At 26.4% G+C, this 21,403-nt stretch overlaps 1 protein-coding gene across 1 annotated transcript in view; it reads right to left on the bottom strand.

The window, feature by feature from the left end:
* The window catches only part of LOC119684072 (GTP-binding protein Di-Ras2), a 59,608-nt gene that overhangs the window by 15,290 nt on the left and 22,915 nt on the right, over window positions 1-21,403 (bottom strand). The window contains exon 4 of the mRNA XM_038098020.1: window positions 9,470-9,633. Coding sequence (XP_037953948.1) covers window positions 9,470-9,633 — 164 coding nt within the window. The remainder of the gene's footprint in view (window positions 1-9,469; window positions 9,634-21,403) is intronic.

Consider the following 21,403-nt stretch of genomic DNA (forward strand, 5'->3'; position numbering starts at 1 on the left):
AATATATATATATATATAAGGAAATAAGTGTCATTAGGATTAATAATGATATACAAAATTAGTTTATATTATCAACACAGATTAATTGCATAGAAAATGAAGTATATTAGGTATATAATCTCATGAATTATTTTTAAAAAGTGAAGAATGGTTTTCATTTGGCCAACACTTTGAGAATAAATACTTTAATATTATGTTTGCAATTTATTTATTAAGTAGTTCTGTCATTTTACCAGTTTTTTTAATTTTAGAAATTATTTTGACAAAACTTTACGTTCTTCTTAAAATATTTAAGACTGGTGGTTGTGTCTAGAGCAATGAAATTTTTCTTTTAGACTATAATGTATTCCACTTTAATTTAGGTTAGATTGAAATGGCGACCTTGCACTTTAAAACCCAATTGAACATACATTAAGACTGAAAAGTTTTCGGAAATTCTCATTTAAAATTCGCGCGCTGTATATTTTTCGATATTTTAAGTTTATGTAGTTTGGCAGCACTTTCCTTAATTACTATGCCAAAAATGAGCGCGATCTGTCAGACAGTTCGTTTACGGCAGCTGTTGAAACCAGTTCACCTCAGTAGTGCGTTGCGAAATGTCTTCGACGGTCGTACGACCGTCCTGAAAGGCTTTGTACCACTCATAAACTTGAGTTTTCGATAAAACTGATTCCCCATAAGCCTTTTGTAGCATTCGCAACGATTCTGCACACGAAATTTCGTTCGAAACACAAAATTTGATGCAAACTCTTTGTTCAATATTTTTTTCCATTGTTTTTTCGCAACGCACTACTGAGGTGAACTGGTTTCAACAGCTGCCGTAAACGAACTGTCTGACAGATCGCGCTCATTTTTGGCATAGTAATTGGCCTTAATTGCTGCCAAACTACATAAACTTAAAATATCGAAAAATATACAGCGCGCGAATTTTAAATGAGAATTTCCGAAAACTTTTCGGTCTTAATGTATTGCGTGGAAGACATATTGTGATACCACAGATAAAGACGTTGCTTATTTGCCAGACCAAGACAACCATCAATTTAGACACAACTTATCGCAAATATGTGTTGTACTACACATTTTATCTTTTTTCATTATCATAAATAACTATACCAAGTTTGTATATCTCAAGTTTGTGTCGTTCCGTTTATAAAAAAAACTGTTAAATCAATTTTAACTAAATATTAAACTCCTAAATAAGTTCTTTGCTAAAAATACAATTTAAGAAAATTAGTTTCGATAAGTTGCCCATGCATTTTCCGCACTAAATGCCTCTTTACAGTACTAACAATATGAATCATAAGACAATTTATTCTTCACTTGCGAAGAAAATCAGTTGCGTTTAGTTGTCCATTCACTTCCCAGACTAAATGTTTCTTTACAATACTAACAAAATGAAGAATTTATTCTCCATTTACTTTCCAGAGTAAATACTTCCTTACAGTACAAATAAAATGAAGAATTAGAAATTTTTTTCAAAAAAAGTGCCAGTTAACAGCACTTCAAAAATTAAAAATTCTTAAAAAAAATTAAAAAGAAACTTCTGTAGGAAAAAGTATTGTTAAAATCTTTAAGGTATATAAAATATATTTTTTTATTTATTTATTTATAATGATATTTTACTTTATAAAACTAAAACTTTACTTTATACTAACATGTATAGATATAGCTCTGGCTACAAAAGCCTTCCGCTATAAAATATATTTTTATTTAAATTTATTCTTGAAAATATAATCGATACATTTTTTTTGTATCGATAAAGACACTCAAGTTATTTCTACAGAACTGCAGAATAGATTCGAAATTATATTTAATTTCGCTTAATAAAAATATTGATTCGATGTTTGTGAATAACCTACAACGATTTGTTAGATTTGAAGCCAATTTTCTCTGAAATGCCCTAATTAAACAGTTTAATTTGCGAATTTGAAGCATTGAAATGTGGCCAATTAAAAGTCACAATTAGTCAAGTTGCGCCTTTCAATGCTTATTATTGTGAAACTCAAAGAAAAAATAATACTGAATGTTCTTTTTATTTTCACTTAATACGTTTCTTAACATTTCATTCAACATTAAAAGGCTAATAAACTGTAGAGTAGCTCGTCCTGCCAATCAGCGCACCATCCAACGTAAATCCTGTACAAAATTGACAGCGACGAAGAATAAGAAAGCAAACAACCCAAAAAGGGTTAAACTAATTATTTTATTTGATTTATAGTCGAAGCAGCATAAAATCAAGCGTAACAAGCCAAATAATACACAAAATACGAGAGTACAGCAAAAATATAACAAATAAATTTTATTTAATTAATTTTTTTTTAGAACAGAAATTGAATATTAAAACAGCGTAGCGGGCGTCATTTAAATCTATAGTATAAGTCCAGGATACTCGTATATCAAAAATTGTCAAACTTGAACGCGAATTTTAAATGGTTGTGTTTTGTATTGACTACACTCTGCCTCCTTGAATTTTAATGAGTGCTGAACTTTTTTAATTAAATTTTAAATACTTTTCCATTTAATTTTTTTTTCGGTAGACTTACTTTTCATTTTGACAGCATTCGCTTGCTGTTTGGCAAATAATTGAAATCGTTCAGGTAGTCCTGTTTGCGTTAGATGAACCTGCCTTTCAAATGGAAAACATACGAAACTTTTTTACAAGGATAACCTACAAAATTGTGTACTAGACATACATATCCAAAAGTATCTTCTTTGTTTATTTGTTCTTTAAAAAAAAAAACCAAAAAATAAAATACTTCCAAATACAAAAAGATTATATGATAAGTAATTTAGATAGAAGGTAGTAGAAAATTTTTTTGCTATTATTCAAACAAAATTTATTATATATTGAATGGATACCTTTTTAAAAATAATTTTTCTGTTAAATTCACAAATTCAGCGATTATTTGTTTTAATAAATGAATAATTTTTAAATAATTTTTAATTACAGGGGTATATATGTATGAAATTTTATACTTTACCTCATAATTAAATCATAATTCCTCATAAATAACTAATAATTTCAAAATATATACAATAGTTTCTATATATTACATACATATATATATATATATATATATAATATATATATATATATATATATATAAATATATATATATATATATATAAATATATATATATATATATATATAAAACAAAGTAAAAAGAGCAATTGTTTAAATTAAAAATAATTGAAGGATGTACTGATAACTTGGAGAATATGCTTCGGAGTTAGAAAAAACTTGAACTATGAAACTTTAATATTCCCGTCGCAGAAAATAACATTAATATGAAAAGAAAGAAACAAAGATTATGGGAAAAGAATAATTAAGGATTTACAAGTGATCCAATCCACTTTCATTAAATTTTTATGGAATATTATTAGATGATTATAGGTTATATTATATATTAATAAACCCTTAAAAAGTCACTGAACTCGACTTTAAACAAATATGTTACATGTTGATGTAATGATGTATCAAACAATCATAATTAATGAGTTGTAAATGAAAGAGATCAAAAAACAAAATAAATTGAACAAGAAATACCGAAACAATATGAATTTCATTTATAACGTATAAGATTTCACCAAACGTTACATTGAAAAGGAAATACCAGAACAATAGGCGGTTTCTTTCAAGCGTATGATATTCCGCCAAGCAAGGCATTCATTTAAAAAGTAAAACACCAGAAGAATTTCATTTATTTCATTTAGACGGTCGTGTTTAAGCAATAAATACAGCAATTATAGCGAAGATATTTTTTTTTATAAAATTAGAGTATTGCAACAAATTATTATTAATTTCTTCGTATTTTAATATAAACATTTAATTTTGTTTTTATTTATTGATATTCCAAATAATTAAAGATAAAGTTTTTTGTTTCAGATACAGCGAATATACGCGTACAAAAGTAACACAAGTGGTTTATAAATGTAAGTAATAATATTTAATATATAAAATATATTTTATTTTTATTTTTAATTATCTCTATAACGATTTATGTTTAAGATTGTTTAAGAAAACAGTTTAGGAATCATAAACGTAGATAAAGGGGTCATATATGGCCTCTTAAAGTCTGCCAAATATAATATTTTATAGTAAACCCAGAACCAAAAAAAAAGTAGCCAATATTGGGCGAAGAGTTTATTTGTTTATTTAAAAAAATTTTTATTACAAAAACCTTAATGCTAAGTTATATATATCCTATTATTAACTTTACAAGTTTTTAAAATTTTTATTTTAAATTTAATTTATAATTATTCGCCCGTGCGAGTCGTGGAGTAACATTAGCATGACTTTCTCGGTATTATGTTTCTAGATTAGGTTCTATACATAAGAAAGTATATATAAATCATGCAACAAATAGTGCCTCTACAAACAGAATAGTATTGAAATTTAAAAATTAAAAAAAAATAAAAATTTTAATTAATTAGGTCAATTATTCTACATATGGTTTATGATTTCGTTCTTATATAAACAAAGCAAGTAAATTTATTAATAAAACTTTCACAACAAATTAATAAAACTCCAGAAAAATGTGCGAACATAATAGTCAAGTACGGTTTTGGGTTAGTTGGTACGCTGACTCTGAGCTTCAAATTTGGTAGGGCACGAGTTCGATTCCTGGTACTTGCACTCTCAAAAAACTATTTACGAATAATTAAACACAAGAGTTATTTCCAAGACAACTGCTGATGTGTATTTGGTAATACTCGAAACAGCTGTATGGGCAGCCAAAAATTCAATTAATTAAAAAATAATAAAAAAATGATATTTTGTTGTTGTAGTTCACTACTTTTCAAAAACCTCTTTATTTATAAAATTTTAAAATCGGAATATAAGTCTCTTTCTGTTTAGAAAAAAAAGACAGTAATTTCCAGCAGTCTCGAAGTAGACTGCTTTTATTTTATTCCATGTTAAGTTTATACTTGCATGTTATTAAATCAATCAATTCTTTAGTATTATAACTAACTATTGCATTTTCAACTTATCCAAACAATATTGGATTCGTGTACCTTGTTAGCAAAAAGTCAACACGGAAAGCAAATATTAGATTTGGTTGAAATGAAAACGGCAATCTATCTTCTTGCACAAATACCTGTTTCCTTAAGACAGCATTTAAACCACAATAATGCCAAAGACCAATGTATTTGACAACGGCATATGGCTTGTTTTGTAAATAAGGACATAGCAAAATTAACAAGTCTCTCATCACAGTGAAATTGAAATGAATTATAATTGCTATTAAATTTTAATATATATAATATGTATTATAAAATAATATTATTTAATTAAAGATAAATATTTTTATTTCATCAGACCGAAAGCACAAATTATATTATTGTTTCTTAATTAAATGTAGTAAACTAAATATGAATACTATTAAAAGTATTAAATTTTAAAAAATTTATATAATTCAGCAAAAAAATAAATATTAATTTTTTAATTTAATGTTTAATCTTTATATATGTTTTATACTCTTTCCTTTTTCTAATTTCATCCTTTATGAAGTTTTACTAATAGTTAGAAAAATGATAGTTGCAAACTATTCGGTATATTAAAATCATTATTAATTATGTGAAAATTACATTACCTGGAGAATTTTGTGAGCAAAGGTTTCAATTTTCAATTAAAAGTAATTTTTTTTCCTAACTCCTTGAAACAATGCAGCGTTGCATAAAAATTGCGTAAAGGAATCCTGATAGAAGGACTTGATAATTTCAACTGCTTTTCGCACACTTTTAAATTTTCTTATATTTTACTATATTTAATTACACTTTTCTTTAGTTTTCTTCACGTTTAAGATTTTATCTTTACTTTTAATATTATTTTCTCCATAGTAAATTTACATTTTTACAACGTTTTTAGTTTGCATTTATTATTACTGCATATTAGATTTAATTTTTATTTTTTCTTCTTCTTTGAATAAATGATTCTGGAGTTCTTGTACAAAACTTATTTCTTTTAAATTCTGCTGGTGATATTTTATCATTTACCTGGCATTATTTTCTTTTTTACTACAGTTTTGAGAAGCATTTCAGCTTTTACAAAATATTTAATTTTCATATTTCAAGAATATTAGTAGTATTAATGCAAATAGAGAATTGGTTATAAACATAGTATACGTAGTTATTTGAACAGTTTAAATCTTTTGAATTTCAACAAATACTTCAAAGTGTTCGAGCAGCTCAGATCTATCTACTCGAATACGAAATGGATCAAAACTGCTTAAAAAGCAAATCTGCATTGTTACTATTTATTTTCGTTCTGATTTATAGAAATATAAACATAAGAGCAAATGTTTGAACAAAATATGATATTAGAACAAATTCTAATGGATAGCTATGTAAAGTGGATAGTTAGTAAAGCACTTGAGCATATACAAACTATAACATACAACTATTCAAAATTGTAATCATATATTGAAAGCTTTAAAAGTAGCAATGATAAAAAAAATTTATCAATTTTTTTTCAGTTTTCGAGATATATAACAAATAGAACTTAATCCAAGACATAATGTATTAAAGATTTCAGATTTTCCATATGGTTCAATTAACAACTGCTCAACTAATTAAATTAATTAAATTAAAATTATAAAAATTTATAGTTTTATAGTAATATATTCAATATATCGTTTGTTTTTCAACAACCAGAAATATTTTTTGATTGGTAAAGACTCAAACAAATAAAAATAACACATCTGAGGCAATAATAATGTACAAGTAACTTTCAAAATATTTAAAAGACCTTTGCATCCACAAAAACTTACTGTATGGAGACATATGACATATATGTCATACTGTGACACAAACCATCAATTAATATCGCTACAGTTGCATGATTACCAGAACATATAGTTGCTATTGGATGGTGGCATAAGTCACACAACATATTCAATTTTGGCATTGGTATACGAAAATTATATTAGGGTTTTCTTGTTTATATTATAAATATTATATTACAAATAAAGAAATATGTAAGCGGTTGCTTAAATTCAACGAATCCCACTAAAGTCTGTCAAGATTCTTTAAATTCTCTATGATCTTCAAAAAAGTATTATACAAGACTGCGGTAACATCAACCCCTAAGCGTGAAGCTTAAGTAAGTAAGTTAGTAGTAAGTTATTTTAGTTACAATTATTAAAATATAAAATATTAGCAGCAATTGAAACATTTATCTTATTTTTCATTTTAATATTGTGTAACTTGAGAACTACAGTTTATTTACGACAATAACTATTATGTTATATGTCTTCATTTTAGTATGTAACTACCATATAAATTGGCATATTCTATCAACTTTAAAATTTCTGCAAAATTATTAAATTATATTAAATAAGTATTTCCGGAGAAAAAGTTATTAATTATGAAAATCTTATGAGTTGTTAAGATATTTAATAGTTCTTCTTTTTATTCAAAATATATTTAATTTTTAAAAATGTCTTGAATTTAATAAATAAATATAATTTATTACATCCTTTAAGTTTATATCGAGATTAGTTAGTACTTAAGATATATAAAGGAAATTAAAAATGCATTATATGTTTTACAGTAAATTCACTGTTGTAAATCTACTTATGCTGTAGCATTTATTATGTGCAGGTATTAACATACTCATTTGATTTTTATAAATAAATATGTGAATATGTAAATTTACAAGTATATATAGTATACGTTTTGTGATACACTGATAACACTCCTTGCTATTATATGCTTGTATAGTTGATTTAAAAGCGGAAATGCTGCTGCCAGTTAAAACGCAAAATTTTTATATAAATTGCGTAAAAAGAGGAAATCATGTTTTTATAACAGATTTTCTTATGAAAATTGCATTTCTAGGAAAAAATGCGGAAATTGGATTTTTTTTATATTAAAGTGGAATTTCTCACTAAGTTACCTCAAAGAAAAGGGAGGTAATATTCTGGTTAATGAAGTCATGTATATGACAACATATTTACATTAAATATATTTGTTAATAAAAAATTTTTTAGTTTTCACCTGTTTAAAGTTTATATTGAAATTATTTTTTTAATTAAATACTACAATATTTTTAATTTAAAATCATATTTAATATAAATTTAGTAAATTCACTTTGTATTTAATTCTTTGAAAAGGTGCCCGTATTTTAGAAGTAAGGTATATATTATTCTGAATATTAATAACTAATATATTTTTAAAATTCAAGACATTTTTATTAAATGTTAAAAACAAACCATCTATAATTGATAGAGTGTTACGTTGGTAAGCTGATAAGGTTTTGGTCTCTATAACAGTTTCCGCTTATTGAAAAAAAATTAAGTGTAAAACTAAAATTTAACGGTTAATATTAGTAATAAATATAAACAATCTTTTTTATTTAAACAATTTAAATAATAATCCCAATTCTCAAAACCCCATGGGTCGATATCTTTTAGGAAAAAAATTAGAAAATTTTTCCCGAGTTACGTGTCATCTTATTGTATGAAAGGAGCTCATAAAAATCGGAGCTTCAGCCAAATCGGAGATCATATGGTAATTTTTATCCAAAATCCGTCCGGTTTGTAAAACAATGACCCATATATACTAATACAATATTTGTTAGTTTTCGTTTATTACTTTCCAATCTAACTGATAAATACCATAGCATTCACAACTTGAAATGCAAATGGCATAATCTTCCCGGCTGATTTTTACATCCTTGATTGCTCTAGTTAGCTCTCGTCGGTTGCTACTTAGTAAGCCGAATACTGATTTATCTTCGATCGGTTCTAAACAAATAAACCTACTTAAAAAGCCAAGACTTTTCTAGCTGACTGGTGTGTTCTTAGGCGCTTTAGTAAGCTTTCATCGACTGTTGTCAAGTGAATTGACTGTCGAAGTGGCTTCGACTATTTTCTCGTATATAGTTATGTTTGAAGTCTTTTTATTTTATACTAACTACAAAACAGTATGTTTTTGGAGTTTATTAATTTTACAAATATTCATATATATATGTAATGGAAAAAAATTATGTTATTAAATAAATATTTAAATATTTTGTGGAGTCAGAAAAGGGAATCACTTTATTTTGCAATAAATTAAATTTATATTTTTTCACATGATTTGTTTCTATAGTATCATTTTAATTAAAACTGCAATTCATTTTTAAAATAAGCACAAATTTTTCATTATGTGTTTCAATATGAAAAACAGAATTTTTTTTTGTTTTAAATAAAATATTAATTCAATAATAAAGAGAAAACAAATTTACTGAAGTATAAATTTAAGTAATTTAATTCTTTTTGATAAAATATTTAAATTAATTATATTTGAATTTTGAATTAAAAAAATTATTATAATAAAAGTGCAGTGGTTTTTTTTAACAAGTCGCTGCAGAACAAATAACTACAACAACAAGGACTCAATATATATAATAAATTATATAAATAGTATATTAACATTCACTAGTTTTAAGGTTATGTTTAGTATACATTTATTTAAGTTACTTACTTCTGCTTGATGATGCACTAACATAAGCCGAAGAACGTCGCTTTAGGCCAGTGTTACTCTCATTACTATTGCCCACAGGTAAGAATCTTGATAAAGATAATAAAGCCTTAAATAAGTCTTTCACATTGTGATCATCTCTTGCTGAACATTCCAAAACTTTTGCTCTAAAAAGGAAAATATATTAAAGTTAATTTTTTTTTTGTCAAATGTGACGGATTTTATAAAAGAAAAGAAACTAAAAGGGTTCGAATAGTGAAGAAGAAACAACAACAACAATTGACAGCGCTGTTTCGAGTATGGTCAGCCAACTTTTAATAAATTAACTAAAATTTTTGTTGTTGTGAAGAAATAACTGTTCGAAATCTTCTTTTAAATAAAACTTAAAAATTTAAATAGAATAATTAAAAGTTTCTTGTTGCTCTAATACACATTTCTCGAAATATGGTTTCCTTTTTGCTGCTCTATATATACTTCTGCAGTGGACCATAGAGAACAATGGAAACTAATAAAAGATTTTATAAAATTTTAACATATTAAATATTTCAATTATTTTCAACAAAATATAGAGTTCATTTGATTTGTCTGAAGATAGATTGAATTGTTGTTTTCATAAAGTTTATTTTTTGTTATTATTAAAAATTAATACTTTATTAACTAATAAAAATTTCTTCATTATTTTTTTAAACTTTAAGCTATTCTGGTTAAATTTTATTTAATCCCCAAAAAAATTATAGTTTTTAAAAAATTGTTCTTTGATTTTTCAACTTTCGCAGAGATTTACTAATCTCAGATTACTTGTTTCTATGGTTTTCAATGATTTTGGGTATTAATGTGAACTTTCTAATTCGTGGTCTTTGTGATATATTCTGATTCATCTGCTCTGTATAACTTCAAAAATTCTTTTAAGCTAAACTAAATAGTAGCACATGAGAATTAATTGAAATCCAGAAGACAAACCCACATTATATTTACTTTTGAAGCGTTGTCAACTATACAGCTAGTTACATGGGTTCCTTACACTAACTACTCATGCAATAATAGTGTACACTAATATTAGTACACTAAAAATGCAATAATAGCACAATATCCTTAACTACAGACAAAAATGTTCAGTTGCATCAGAACAACTTCAAGGAGAAAAGTGGTTAAGTTTTAATTAATCTTGTGATTTTTATCAGTACTTCACTGTATATCCATTTAACAACAACTGTAGTTGTTTTTGTTTTAATAGTATTCGCTGCTGTGATTTTTCCATTAACATCAGAAGTAAAATTAAATAAGAAATTTTATTTAATTTGTGGGTGCTTGGCATGAATAGCAGAGCTTAGTAGGCGCATTGCAGGAATAAAAATAACAGAAATGAGCTTAATGCATTTAACAATAATACAAGGAGCAGCTGTTGCGCTTAACTTAATGTGAAGCGTAAAATTTTTCACGCTGTGGTTGGGTTAACAATAATTATTGTTGCTACGAAGTCCTGAAGTGTGTAATTTGTAGAACTTATTTCTTTCTTAGATTTACTTTTCTACACTTATTTTCCGTGTTTTTTAAAATTTTACTGCAATTTAATTTTTATTTTTATTTATTTTGATTTTTATTTTTGTTGATATTTGAAAATTCTTTTTCTTTTTGTAATGAAAAGAATTTCTTCTAAATGTTAAGGACAAGACTTTTAGTTTTCACAGCAAGAAATTAGGGTTACTATTTTAGTGTGGTTTCTATTTTAATGTGCTCTACTTATTGTAAAGTGTAGTATTTACACAAAAAATTTAGGAATAATTAGTCGAATTATAGGGGTGCAATAAAATCCAACGCTTTAATAGCGGGTACTAATATAGTAATAAGGGAAAGTTTTAAAAATTATTTTAAAAAAAATAATTATGGTCTTCGTATTTTTATAAACTTCTTCTATAGTAGAAGAAAAATATATTTTGTTCTGAATATAAAGTAATTAATTCTTCATATTGAAAATATATCAATTTATTACTATACTAATATAAATTTAAAAGGAAACATAACTAAACTTCTAAAAAATGGTAGTAATTAACTTAAGATGTTGCTATGTGCTTTTTATAATTCTTTTTCAAAGAATCTCTGTCTACTTCTTGTATAGCCTAGGGCAATAGTCTGGTTTATTTGAAAACTTTAATTACTTTATCTAGTATTCTGTTGAAATGGATAGCAGCATACGAATAGTAAGTTCATCAGCATTTGCATCTGTATTGTCATTATTTGTGGTTTATAGTTCAAATAATACACAACCAATGCTCGCAAATTTAATTTTTGTTCTATACATTAATAGTTATTGATACATTAGTCTCTTAGCCTTCCAACTAATTGTATGATCTTTTACAGATTCTCAAGATGAGTCCATTTAAGCCAGATAAAGCCAGTGCATCATTTGTCTATCAGTTATGTCTTTTTAAATATAATTAAAGTAGTCTTTTAATATATCAGTTTATTTAATATTTGGCGAAGAGTTTTTGGACAGAGCCCCTTTGGATAGAGACTTTCTAGACGAAAACTTTTTGCACATAGAGTTTTTCGACACAGAGGCGTTTTGACAAAGATGCTGTTTTGGGGCAGAAATGTAGATTCTGCCTAAGTGTGTGTGTGTACTCTTAGAAATGATTCCATCGAATCAGCTGTTAACTTATTAGAATCCTCGTACATTTATTATATTAAAATTTCTTGGATAAATTCTATTAAAATATATTTTATATATAAATTAATTGTATTGCTATTATCAGTTCTATTTTTTTAGATGTCCGTAAACTAGTATCTTTATATTTGAATTAATGAAATTAAATTTTGCACAAATATTTTTTAAAAATATTATTTATATTATCACTTTATTTCTATTTTCTCATACTACTTTCGCTTCTTTATAAACTTTTCAATAAGTAAATTTTGATTTTAAATGCACAGCTGCGAAATGCTGTCATTTCGAAAGTCCACATACTATTTTTACAATAAATGAGATTACAATTAAAAATAAGTCTTAGTTTGGAAATAATGGGAATAAATCTTAGTTTTATAAATCTTACCTAAACAAAAGAGGAAATTGAAAAAGAGGAGACAAACTAGTATTGTCTAAATGCAGTGGACAAGAATGATTAGCGTCCAAAAGTGCAAAAGGACTTTGAATTTATATTTTTAAAAATTTTATGACTACGGCAATTAATAGGTGAGTTGGTAAAGTTTGGTACAAAACCCATAAATCCATTATCAGACCGTGGTTGTGATGCAGTAAGACCGTTTAAAATACTAAGTTCCTATAAAAACATATATTTTTCTAAATGTTTAGTGTTCTTATGATTGTGATATCGATATTTGTGATTGTTCTTGCTTTTAAAGAGTGAAGTAAAATGATTGCGGTGATGTGTATTATGCTGTGATATGTAAAATTTGCTTTTGCTATGCAAAATTAGAAAAAGCAATAATAAATTAGATATGGCTCTCATGTAATAAGTGCTTCCACAAACCACATTTTCTAAATTATTCTCTTTTAATAGCTTAAGGACCAAAAACACTTTCTTCTGTCACGATATTGTGACAATGCAAGCATTTTATTTGACATTAATTTCTGTTAAGCTACAAATATTATAAGATACATTTTTTCTTTTACACATTTTTGTTAGGAAATTAAACTTAAAAGTTTATCGTTATTTAATAGTAATAAATTTTTTTAACACATTCTTTCGAAGAAATTAGTTTTAAATAATATTCACACAATAAATGAATAAAGTATATCAGTGTCTATTGATATGTTGCAGAAACGTTGAAAGTATCTCTTTACTACAACTGTTAGCTAAGCATTGACTTCAAAACTTAACTATTTTGATTTACAGGATTTAAAACAAATAACAAACTGCACTATAGACATAGTTGAAGGACTAAGTTTTATGCTGGTGTCATAGAGTCTGTAGCGTTACGTGTTGGCAATTGCTTAATTGCTGAATTAGCAAACACTGACTGAATTCTCGTCGAAAGGATTCGTTGCACGCCGATTGCTTTGTTCTTGCGACTGTTGCACATAATTGAGAGTCCAAATGGCAACACTAAAATGATGTTGCATTTTGTTTTTGTCGTGTTGTAAGAAAAGTTTTTATTGTTGGAACTCAAAGAGAAAAATGCACTAAGTTTCGTATCGTTTGTCATAGCGCCATGAATTGCTTATAACTTTATTATGAGGTCACGTAAAATGCGACAAAGTGGCTTAAAATTGAAATTGCAGATAGAAAAGTTTTACTTCAAAGTTAAGAGTAACGCATTGTGTACCACAGATAAAAACGGAATTTTTTTTTACTTGCTTACGAAACTTCCGCTGACTTCTGTTTGCAGCAAGTATGAATTAGAAAACTTTGTGACCTACATATTGTTATTTTACTGGCATAGATTTTCTACTTTATTTCTTTCGTACTCATGATAAACATTAAAGTTTGACTTGACCACATAATTATCATGAAGGCGCCATTTTGACATTTACTTTTATTATTTTGAAGTTTCTACTTTAAGTCACTTAACGTATAGTCAGATTAATTCCAACAATAAAGAAGTTTCTTACTAAAGTTTTTAATTCATTTAATCAGGTAATTTCTTTCACATGTAAGTATTCATTTATATAAATTTTTTTGTTGGCAATACTACAAGTAATTACAATTTTGTCGATTAATTTCTTAAATATTTAATCAAGAAAGATTTAAGAAGATTTAAGAGAATTATATCTAGTTTTTTCACACGTAAACTAAATATCACTAGTAGTATTTTTTGACTAACCGGACATAAAGTAAATATTGTAACATCTCCTCTGTTCGCCTATTTTAAAAACTCGAACAAAATGCATTGGAGCTACTAGTTTCAAAGACCTGAATATCGTTCTTGATGTTGGAATGAACTACTATATAACTACTCACAAAATTCCAAAATGACATGCACATTTTAAGTAACGTATACTTTCAGTAACTGCACTCAAGAACTCTAATCTGGTACCAGTACGAATACATCAAGTCTATGTGTATTCACTTATCTGTTATAATATATTAAATCTTTTACAGCAATGTTTCATAACTTGGCATCCCTTCCTCACAGGTATGCAGTTGAATTGTTAAGGAAGGAATTCGAAATTACATTTTCACATAAATTAACCATGTAGAAACTATGGTGACCACTCAGTTCTACAGTTTGTTTTTTGACATATTCATCATTTATGTGAAATATAAATCTGTTCTATAAGCAGGAAGCACAGACAGGGCACTACGCATTTTGCTATTAAATTATTTATGCAGTAAATTGTAAACACAAAAAAAAGGATATAAAATTAAAATTGATAATAGAAAAGAAATAAATACCGAACTTATTTGGGTACCCCATTTTTTGATAGGTTCATATATATATATATATGTTACTTGGTCATTTTTTGATAGTTGCGTTTATATGCTACTTGGGCGTTTTTTGAATAGTTCCGTACATATATTAATTGAGCGTTTTTTGATAGTTTCGTATGTATGTTACTTGGATGTTTTTTGATAGTGTCATATATATGTTATATTGAAAGGACAAGGTTTTAAATAAAACCACAACAAGGTTTATAGTGTTAACTTAGGTGTGTCGTACAAAAGATTAAGAAATATTCATTTAAAAAAAGCATTATTTTGGATATAGATAAATTAATTTGTTGTCTAGAGTACAATTTGTTATTTGTTTTTACTAGAGTCATATGGTCAAATTCAAAAGCATGGAAAATGTGTAAATTTATAAAAGCAAGCGCGTTTAAAGCAAAAATGGAACTTGAATTTATGACTAAATGAATTAAAAATTTTATTTGAATGTCGAAAGTATTTCTTATAGAATAATTCAATAGAATAATAATTTAAAAATGTGTTCTGAATTTAAAAAATTTTCGTTGTACTTCTACAACTATCTTAAACAAAATAAATTATAAATATACTGACATCTGTTTATAACTTCAATTCGAAATAAAACAAATATCACAACACATATTTACGTTTTATTAACATACATACATATATATAAGTAATTTCAGTGAATATTCTTACAAAGTACATGCTAATTTATAAACAATGTACGCTTTCAACGACATGGAGAAGTAGTGATCAACTACTCTATGCTGTGTATCTTCCATAGCGTTATTAAAAAGGAACTACTACTAAAAATTGCATTTATATCACAAAATATAGTAGAAGCAAAATAGAACATAATTATTGTTGATTTCACAATGCTTTTTCTCTGAGTGCAGTTTCAGTTTCTTTATCACATTTTACTAAAATACATTATACAAAATATTTATTTAATTAATTAGAACTTTGTGAATGCATTTATATAACTCAATAAATAAAATTATATTAAATAAAATTATTTAAAAAAAAATTAAAAATCTCAAATAGATATACAAAATTATATAATCCACAACTGAAACAAAAAGTCAGCTTTTAAAAAATAAGATAATAATGTTGTTAAACTGAAGTGAAAACTTAATCAAGTGAACAGGACGAAAAAACAATCTCAAAAAAGAGAAAAAGAAAAATTAATCAAGCGTGCAAAATTGAAATTTTTTATGCATGTTGACCCCTCCTTTTTCAACATTCATGGTGCTGCTTTCAGCAACCACAATTTATGGAGGACATATTGCACTTCTCTCTACATTATTAAAGGTTAGCTAAGAGTTTTGTTCTGGTTTAAGTAGTTTCAGAAAAAAATTAAACAAAAAAAGATTTGCTTTATTTAGTAAAGTATAAAACAGAATTAGTATTATTTATTGCTAATAATTTAAATATAAAGTGATTTTTTTTATAAAATTTAATAAATACTTTAAAAAATGTTAATACAATTTTTGTTTTGTAAATAAAGCTTCTTCATATAAACACAGACCTAGTGTCTATATATATTTTTTTTTTTTTTTTGCGGCAAGGAGGAGTGGAATGCCTACGCACTGACTCGCACGGGCTAAACCACGCCACCTCATTCCTAGAGACCTTGTTCTATATATAGCATTTATTGTCACTTCTTTTATAAATATTTTAAATATTTTCATTTATATGTAGATTTAAGATAATTAGAAGTCAAATTATTCAAAAAAAAAACTTGAAAATGGATATATATTTGTGTTGGACTTTAAATTAGTAGATCATAATGTAAATTTTAAAATATCATAGTTTCCTAGTTATCCTAGTTATATCCTAGTTTACTGACAAGATGCATTATTTTTTTTTAAATAAAATGCTTCATTTAAGGTCGTTTCTTTTTGTGATTTCATTTGTAAATATACATATATTTATATATATATATGTCTTATCATCATCTTATCATATTTATTGGAATGCAAAGGCAAAGTGATGATTAGTAATGATATTACTCTATACAATTTATTGTGCCTTTATTTACTTTGATGGACTTTCGCTGATTATAATTTTCTTACTTGACTGCTGATTTATATTAGAAATATAATAACACAGACTCGCTTTGTTTATGATTAGATATTGCATGAAGAAATTAATCTTAATGAATTGGAATTCAAAATAGATTTTTTACCATTCAAATTTAATTTATTTTAATTATTATAATGTAATTCATTTTAAATTCAATTACATACATTACATTGTTACTGAAAATGATTGTTTTAAAGAAAACATGGCACTTGGCTCAGATCTGTAAACAGGTTACCGAACATTGTAGGTCTTTTGTGTTAGCAACCTACCGCAATTTGACAGAAGACACTCAGCCTTTCGATTGAATACCCAACTGTCTTCCATTGATGATTTTTTACTATCACACGGGGATAGAAGTTTTTGTCCTGGTAGTTCTCTTCCTTATAATTTTTTTCAGATTTTGCTATAGTTGTCATATTAGCTCAGAACTGTCCACAGGTTACCGACCATTGTAGGTCTTTTGTGTTAGCAACCTACCGCAATTTGACAGAAGACACTCAGCCTTTTGATTGAATACCAAACTGTCTCCCATTGAGGATTTTTCACTATCACACGGGGATAGAAGTTCTTGTTCTAGTAGTTCTCTTCCTTACACTTTTTTCAGACTTTACTATAGCTGTCATATAAAGTTAAAGTTCTAGATAGCAAATTTGTATTAATTGAAATGTCGCAAACATAATTTACTATGTACTATTCAATCACCTACCGAAAAATATTGAAATAAAATTCAGATATTTTCATATTACATCATAAGTAGGTGTTTCTAGTATTCTGACCATTTTTAACAAATTGAAAACAATTTTATCAATATTATAAATGTTTTATCACTTTTAGTACGAAATTTTATGCCATAAAAAAATGATTGTTACGTAGATGACATGTAATATTTTTTGAAAATATTTCTTTGAAATACTAAAATAACCCTGACAACTAAAAAATAATTGTAAAATGCAGCACTTTTAAACCTTTGTGAAAAAAGTTGCAGCAAAAAGGACGAAATGAAGAAATAATTACAAAACTTTTAGGTGAACTGGTTACACTTCAGATACACAAAATTCTCTCAGAAATATAGTTTACATGGTTGTTTGTGAAGGGAGCCATTGATGAAAATTGTCAATATTTGCTAAAAATTGAGTTTATATTGAAATTGCCTCTGGCATAACTACAAAACAAAAAAATGTTGTTTATATCAGTAAAAATTGTTGTTAAAATAAAGTGAATTTCGGTTAATAAAGTATGAGATATGTGGGTCTAGTAAAATATGTTTTAATCAAAAAATAAAAGAAATATATAATAAAAGTAACATTTTTTCCGTTCGGTTCACAAAGTTTGATTCCGGATTTTTACAACTAAAACAAATTTTTTAAACTTTTTCCAAAAACTAATGAATAAACTGTTAAGTTATGAACTTTAGTTCGATGTGGCGTATGAGTAACAAAAGTTGTAGGGAAGTTGCTTTTGATTGATTTTAAATTAAACATAAGTATAATTGTTTATATTGTTTTAAAGTTTCAGTTTACTTTTAAATTTATTTTAAATATAATTCTATATCTCAGTCATTTTTATTAACTGGATCACAAGATTTACTTCAAAGAAAAATCACTTCATATTAAGGATAATCTTCACACGTGTTACAGAAATCTAAATATGTAAATAATGTATATGTATTTATGTAATATATATATATTAAAGTACGAAAATTTCCACTAGCTATTACCACAAATTTTCTAATGGAAATTTTGATTATACTGTAAAGCAAATGTTTGATTCAATTTTAATTAAATTTTTGTCAATTTCATCAATATCCATAAATGTTTAGAGACATGAAAATTGATTGAATGAGATGAATGAGTTCATTTGTGTACCTAATAAAATTTAAATTAAAATAGACTTCAACAAGCAATAAAAAAATTATTTATATTTTTGCCACATAAACTTATAGTTCGATATGCAAGAAAAAACTTCAAATATTACGATAAAACAAAATTTAAGGGCAGTTTCTGGTACTGATAAGTGCCTGTATAGGACTCTGCTCTGGTATAATAAGACTCCTTTGGCCACTGTACGGGTTGTTAGGCGTATTCATGCCACTAGTTTAAACAAGAATGTGTCTGTGTGATATAATTTAGATTAAATGCGAGAAAAGAAATATTATATATAATTACATATTCACGATAGATTTGCCTGTCTTAAATAAAGAAAATATTGCAACATCTGCAGATGATGCAGCAATAATAGCGACTAAAGAAACTTTAAATAAAATATATATTTACATAAATTAACGATAAATAAGCCTGTCTTAAATAAATAAAATATTGCAACATCTGCAGATAATGCAGTGATAATAGTGACTGAAGTATCGTTATATCTGTAGCTACAGCAAAGATTATTTGATGAATGGTAATTAACCAACTTAAGGTAAAAATCTACTTAAATTACATTAACTCTGAAAAAAAAAGCTGGTATGAAATAAATCCTAACAACATTGAAACCTTACAATCTCAATATGTGAAATATGTGTGAATATACTTGAACCACATGCTGACCTGGAAAAAGCCTATAATAGAGAACCAAATTAAATTCGTGCTGAAAAGTAGACAAATTAAAAATTAGTATCAAGGAGGCAGAATTTTGTTTTGAAAACAAAGAACTATTACACAAAGTTATGTTTAACTCAGGCCCTATGCTCCACTTAGGAGAGAAGTAATGTTTATTTCCGTCTGGATATTGGCTACACAACTTTGAGGGATACCAAATGTTTTCAAAACAGAGATATTAGAAAATACTCCACTCATCCTAAAAATTCATTATGAAAAATAAAAAATTTTTTTGAAATAAATGTCAGTTTGTTTCAAGTTTCAATGTTTCAGTTTTTGTTTCATCGAAATTAAGTCAATTTTCTTGAATTTCGTTCTAACCTTAAAACTGAATTTTGTATTAAAACACAACTTAATTTCACTGAAACGAAGATGATATTAAGATTATGCGAAATTAAGATGTGTCTAATACAGTTAGCGAGCACAGTTTGTATGCAAAGTAATTTTGATGTTTATTTCTAGCACTTTGTGCATATAATATTTTTTTTATATTGTTTTTATAGTGCAGTTTACTAGCACTTTATTTTTAAAATTATTTTAAACTTAAAAATATGTACAAATAAACTCACTTCGAACATGCACATATTATTAACAACTGACTTGATTACTTTAGTAAACTGTTAATTCAGAAATTCTAGATACTTATTCTTCATCCTTCCTTGTTTTTCATCATCAGCCTTTTTCTTATTTAATGAAAATTGCTATGTCGTATTTTATATAAAAATGTAGGTTTCTGGTGACTGTGTTACCCTATAAAATCAATAACAGAACTTTATGCTGCTATTTCCCAAGTGTTTCGGTAAGTAATTTTCTTTTGCTAATTTGTAGAGTAAAAGCCATCGCAATTTTGTGCAGTCAAAACGTTTAACAAGTAACCAAAAAGACTGAAAATGATTTGAAAGAAATATTGGGGTTGTTTTGAACACCAAAACTTTTGGGAATTTAATCTATTAACTCAATGAAGTTCAACCTTTTTACATGACAAGAGTTCAAAGAGTATTACGGGAATATAAAAGAATGTTGAAGTCTGTGAGTTTCAATAATTTTTGCGGAAGAAGGTAAATTTATGCGTAGCCAGAAATAAAATTAAATAAATACTATACAACAGCCCAGCCGTTGGGGATATTTTAATACCATAACAAATACAAAGAGTGAATTTTTGGGCGAAATTACTTAATTGAAATGAAATGTAGTGGAATTATTAAAAAATAATTTTCGGCGATCTCACTGCAATAATTTGTATATGGTGCATGTAAATATTTAATTTTTTAATTTGTCAAGCATTAAGCGAGGTAAGGCGAATGGTAAACATTTCAAAGGATTTTATTTAAATATAAAAATTGCAAAACCAGCGTGTGGAGCAAGTTAAATGCAATAAAAATATCAAGTTTTATGCAGTCATTTTTTGTTTTAATTTACACAAGTTTTAATCATGTTTAAACGGAAATGCTGGATCTGGACCTGGACCCCTGGTAACAGCAAGCAAAAATATGCGCAGAATGCCGCAACATTGTTTTAAATGTTTTAAATCCTTTTGAGATTTTCACTTTCATTTCTCATTTTACAGTATTTTACAGCATTTTAGTGATTTTTATTTTTTTGTTTTTGTTTTCGAATTAAGGATGCATTTTACACTCCCTTAGTGTATTCTGCACGTAATTTGAGTGGAAACACATTTATCTGTGCACATGTCACTTTCATAATTTTTTAATAATTTTTTTTATGTGATGTTCCCATGAATTTAGCCTTCACTTTAACACGCTACAACAATAATTTTTTACGCTGAAAAATTGCACTTTCAACTGTAATTTAATACATTTCATATACAATTTGTATAACACAGTGCAATCTAAATTGTGCTCAAAACAATAGTCAGATTGAAAATGATT

This window comes from Teleopsis dalmanni, chromosome 2 (genome assembly GCF_002237135.1).
Source record: "Teleopsis dalmanni isolate 2A chromosome 2, ASM223713v2, whole genome shotgun sequence".
In the NCBI taxonomy this organism is placed as follows: domain Eukaryota; kingdom Metazoa; phylum Arthropoda; class Insecta; order Diptera; family Diopsidae; genus Teleopsis; species Teleopsis dalmanni.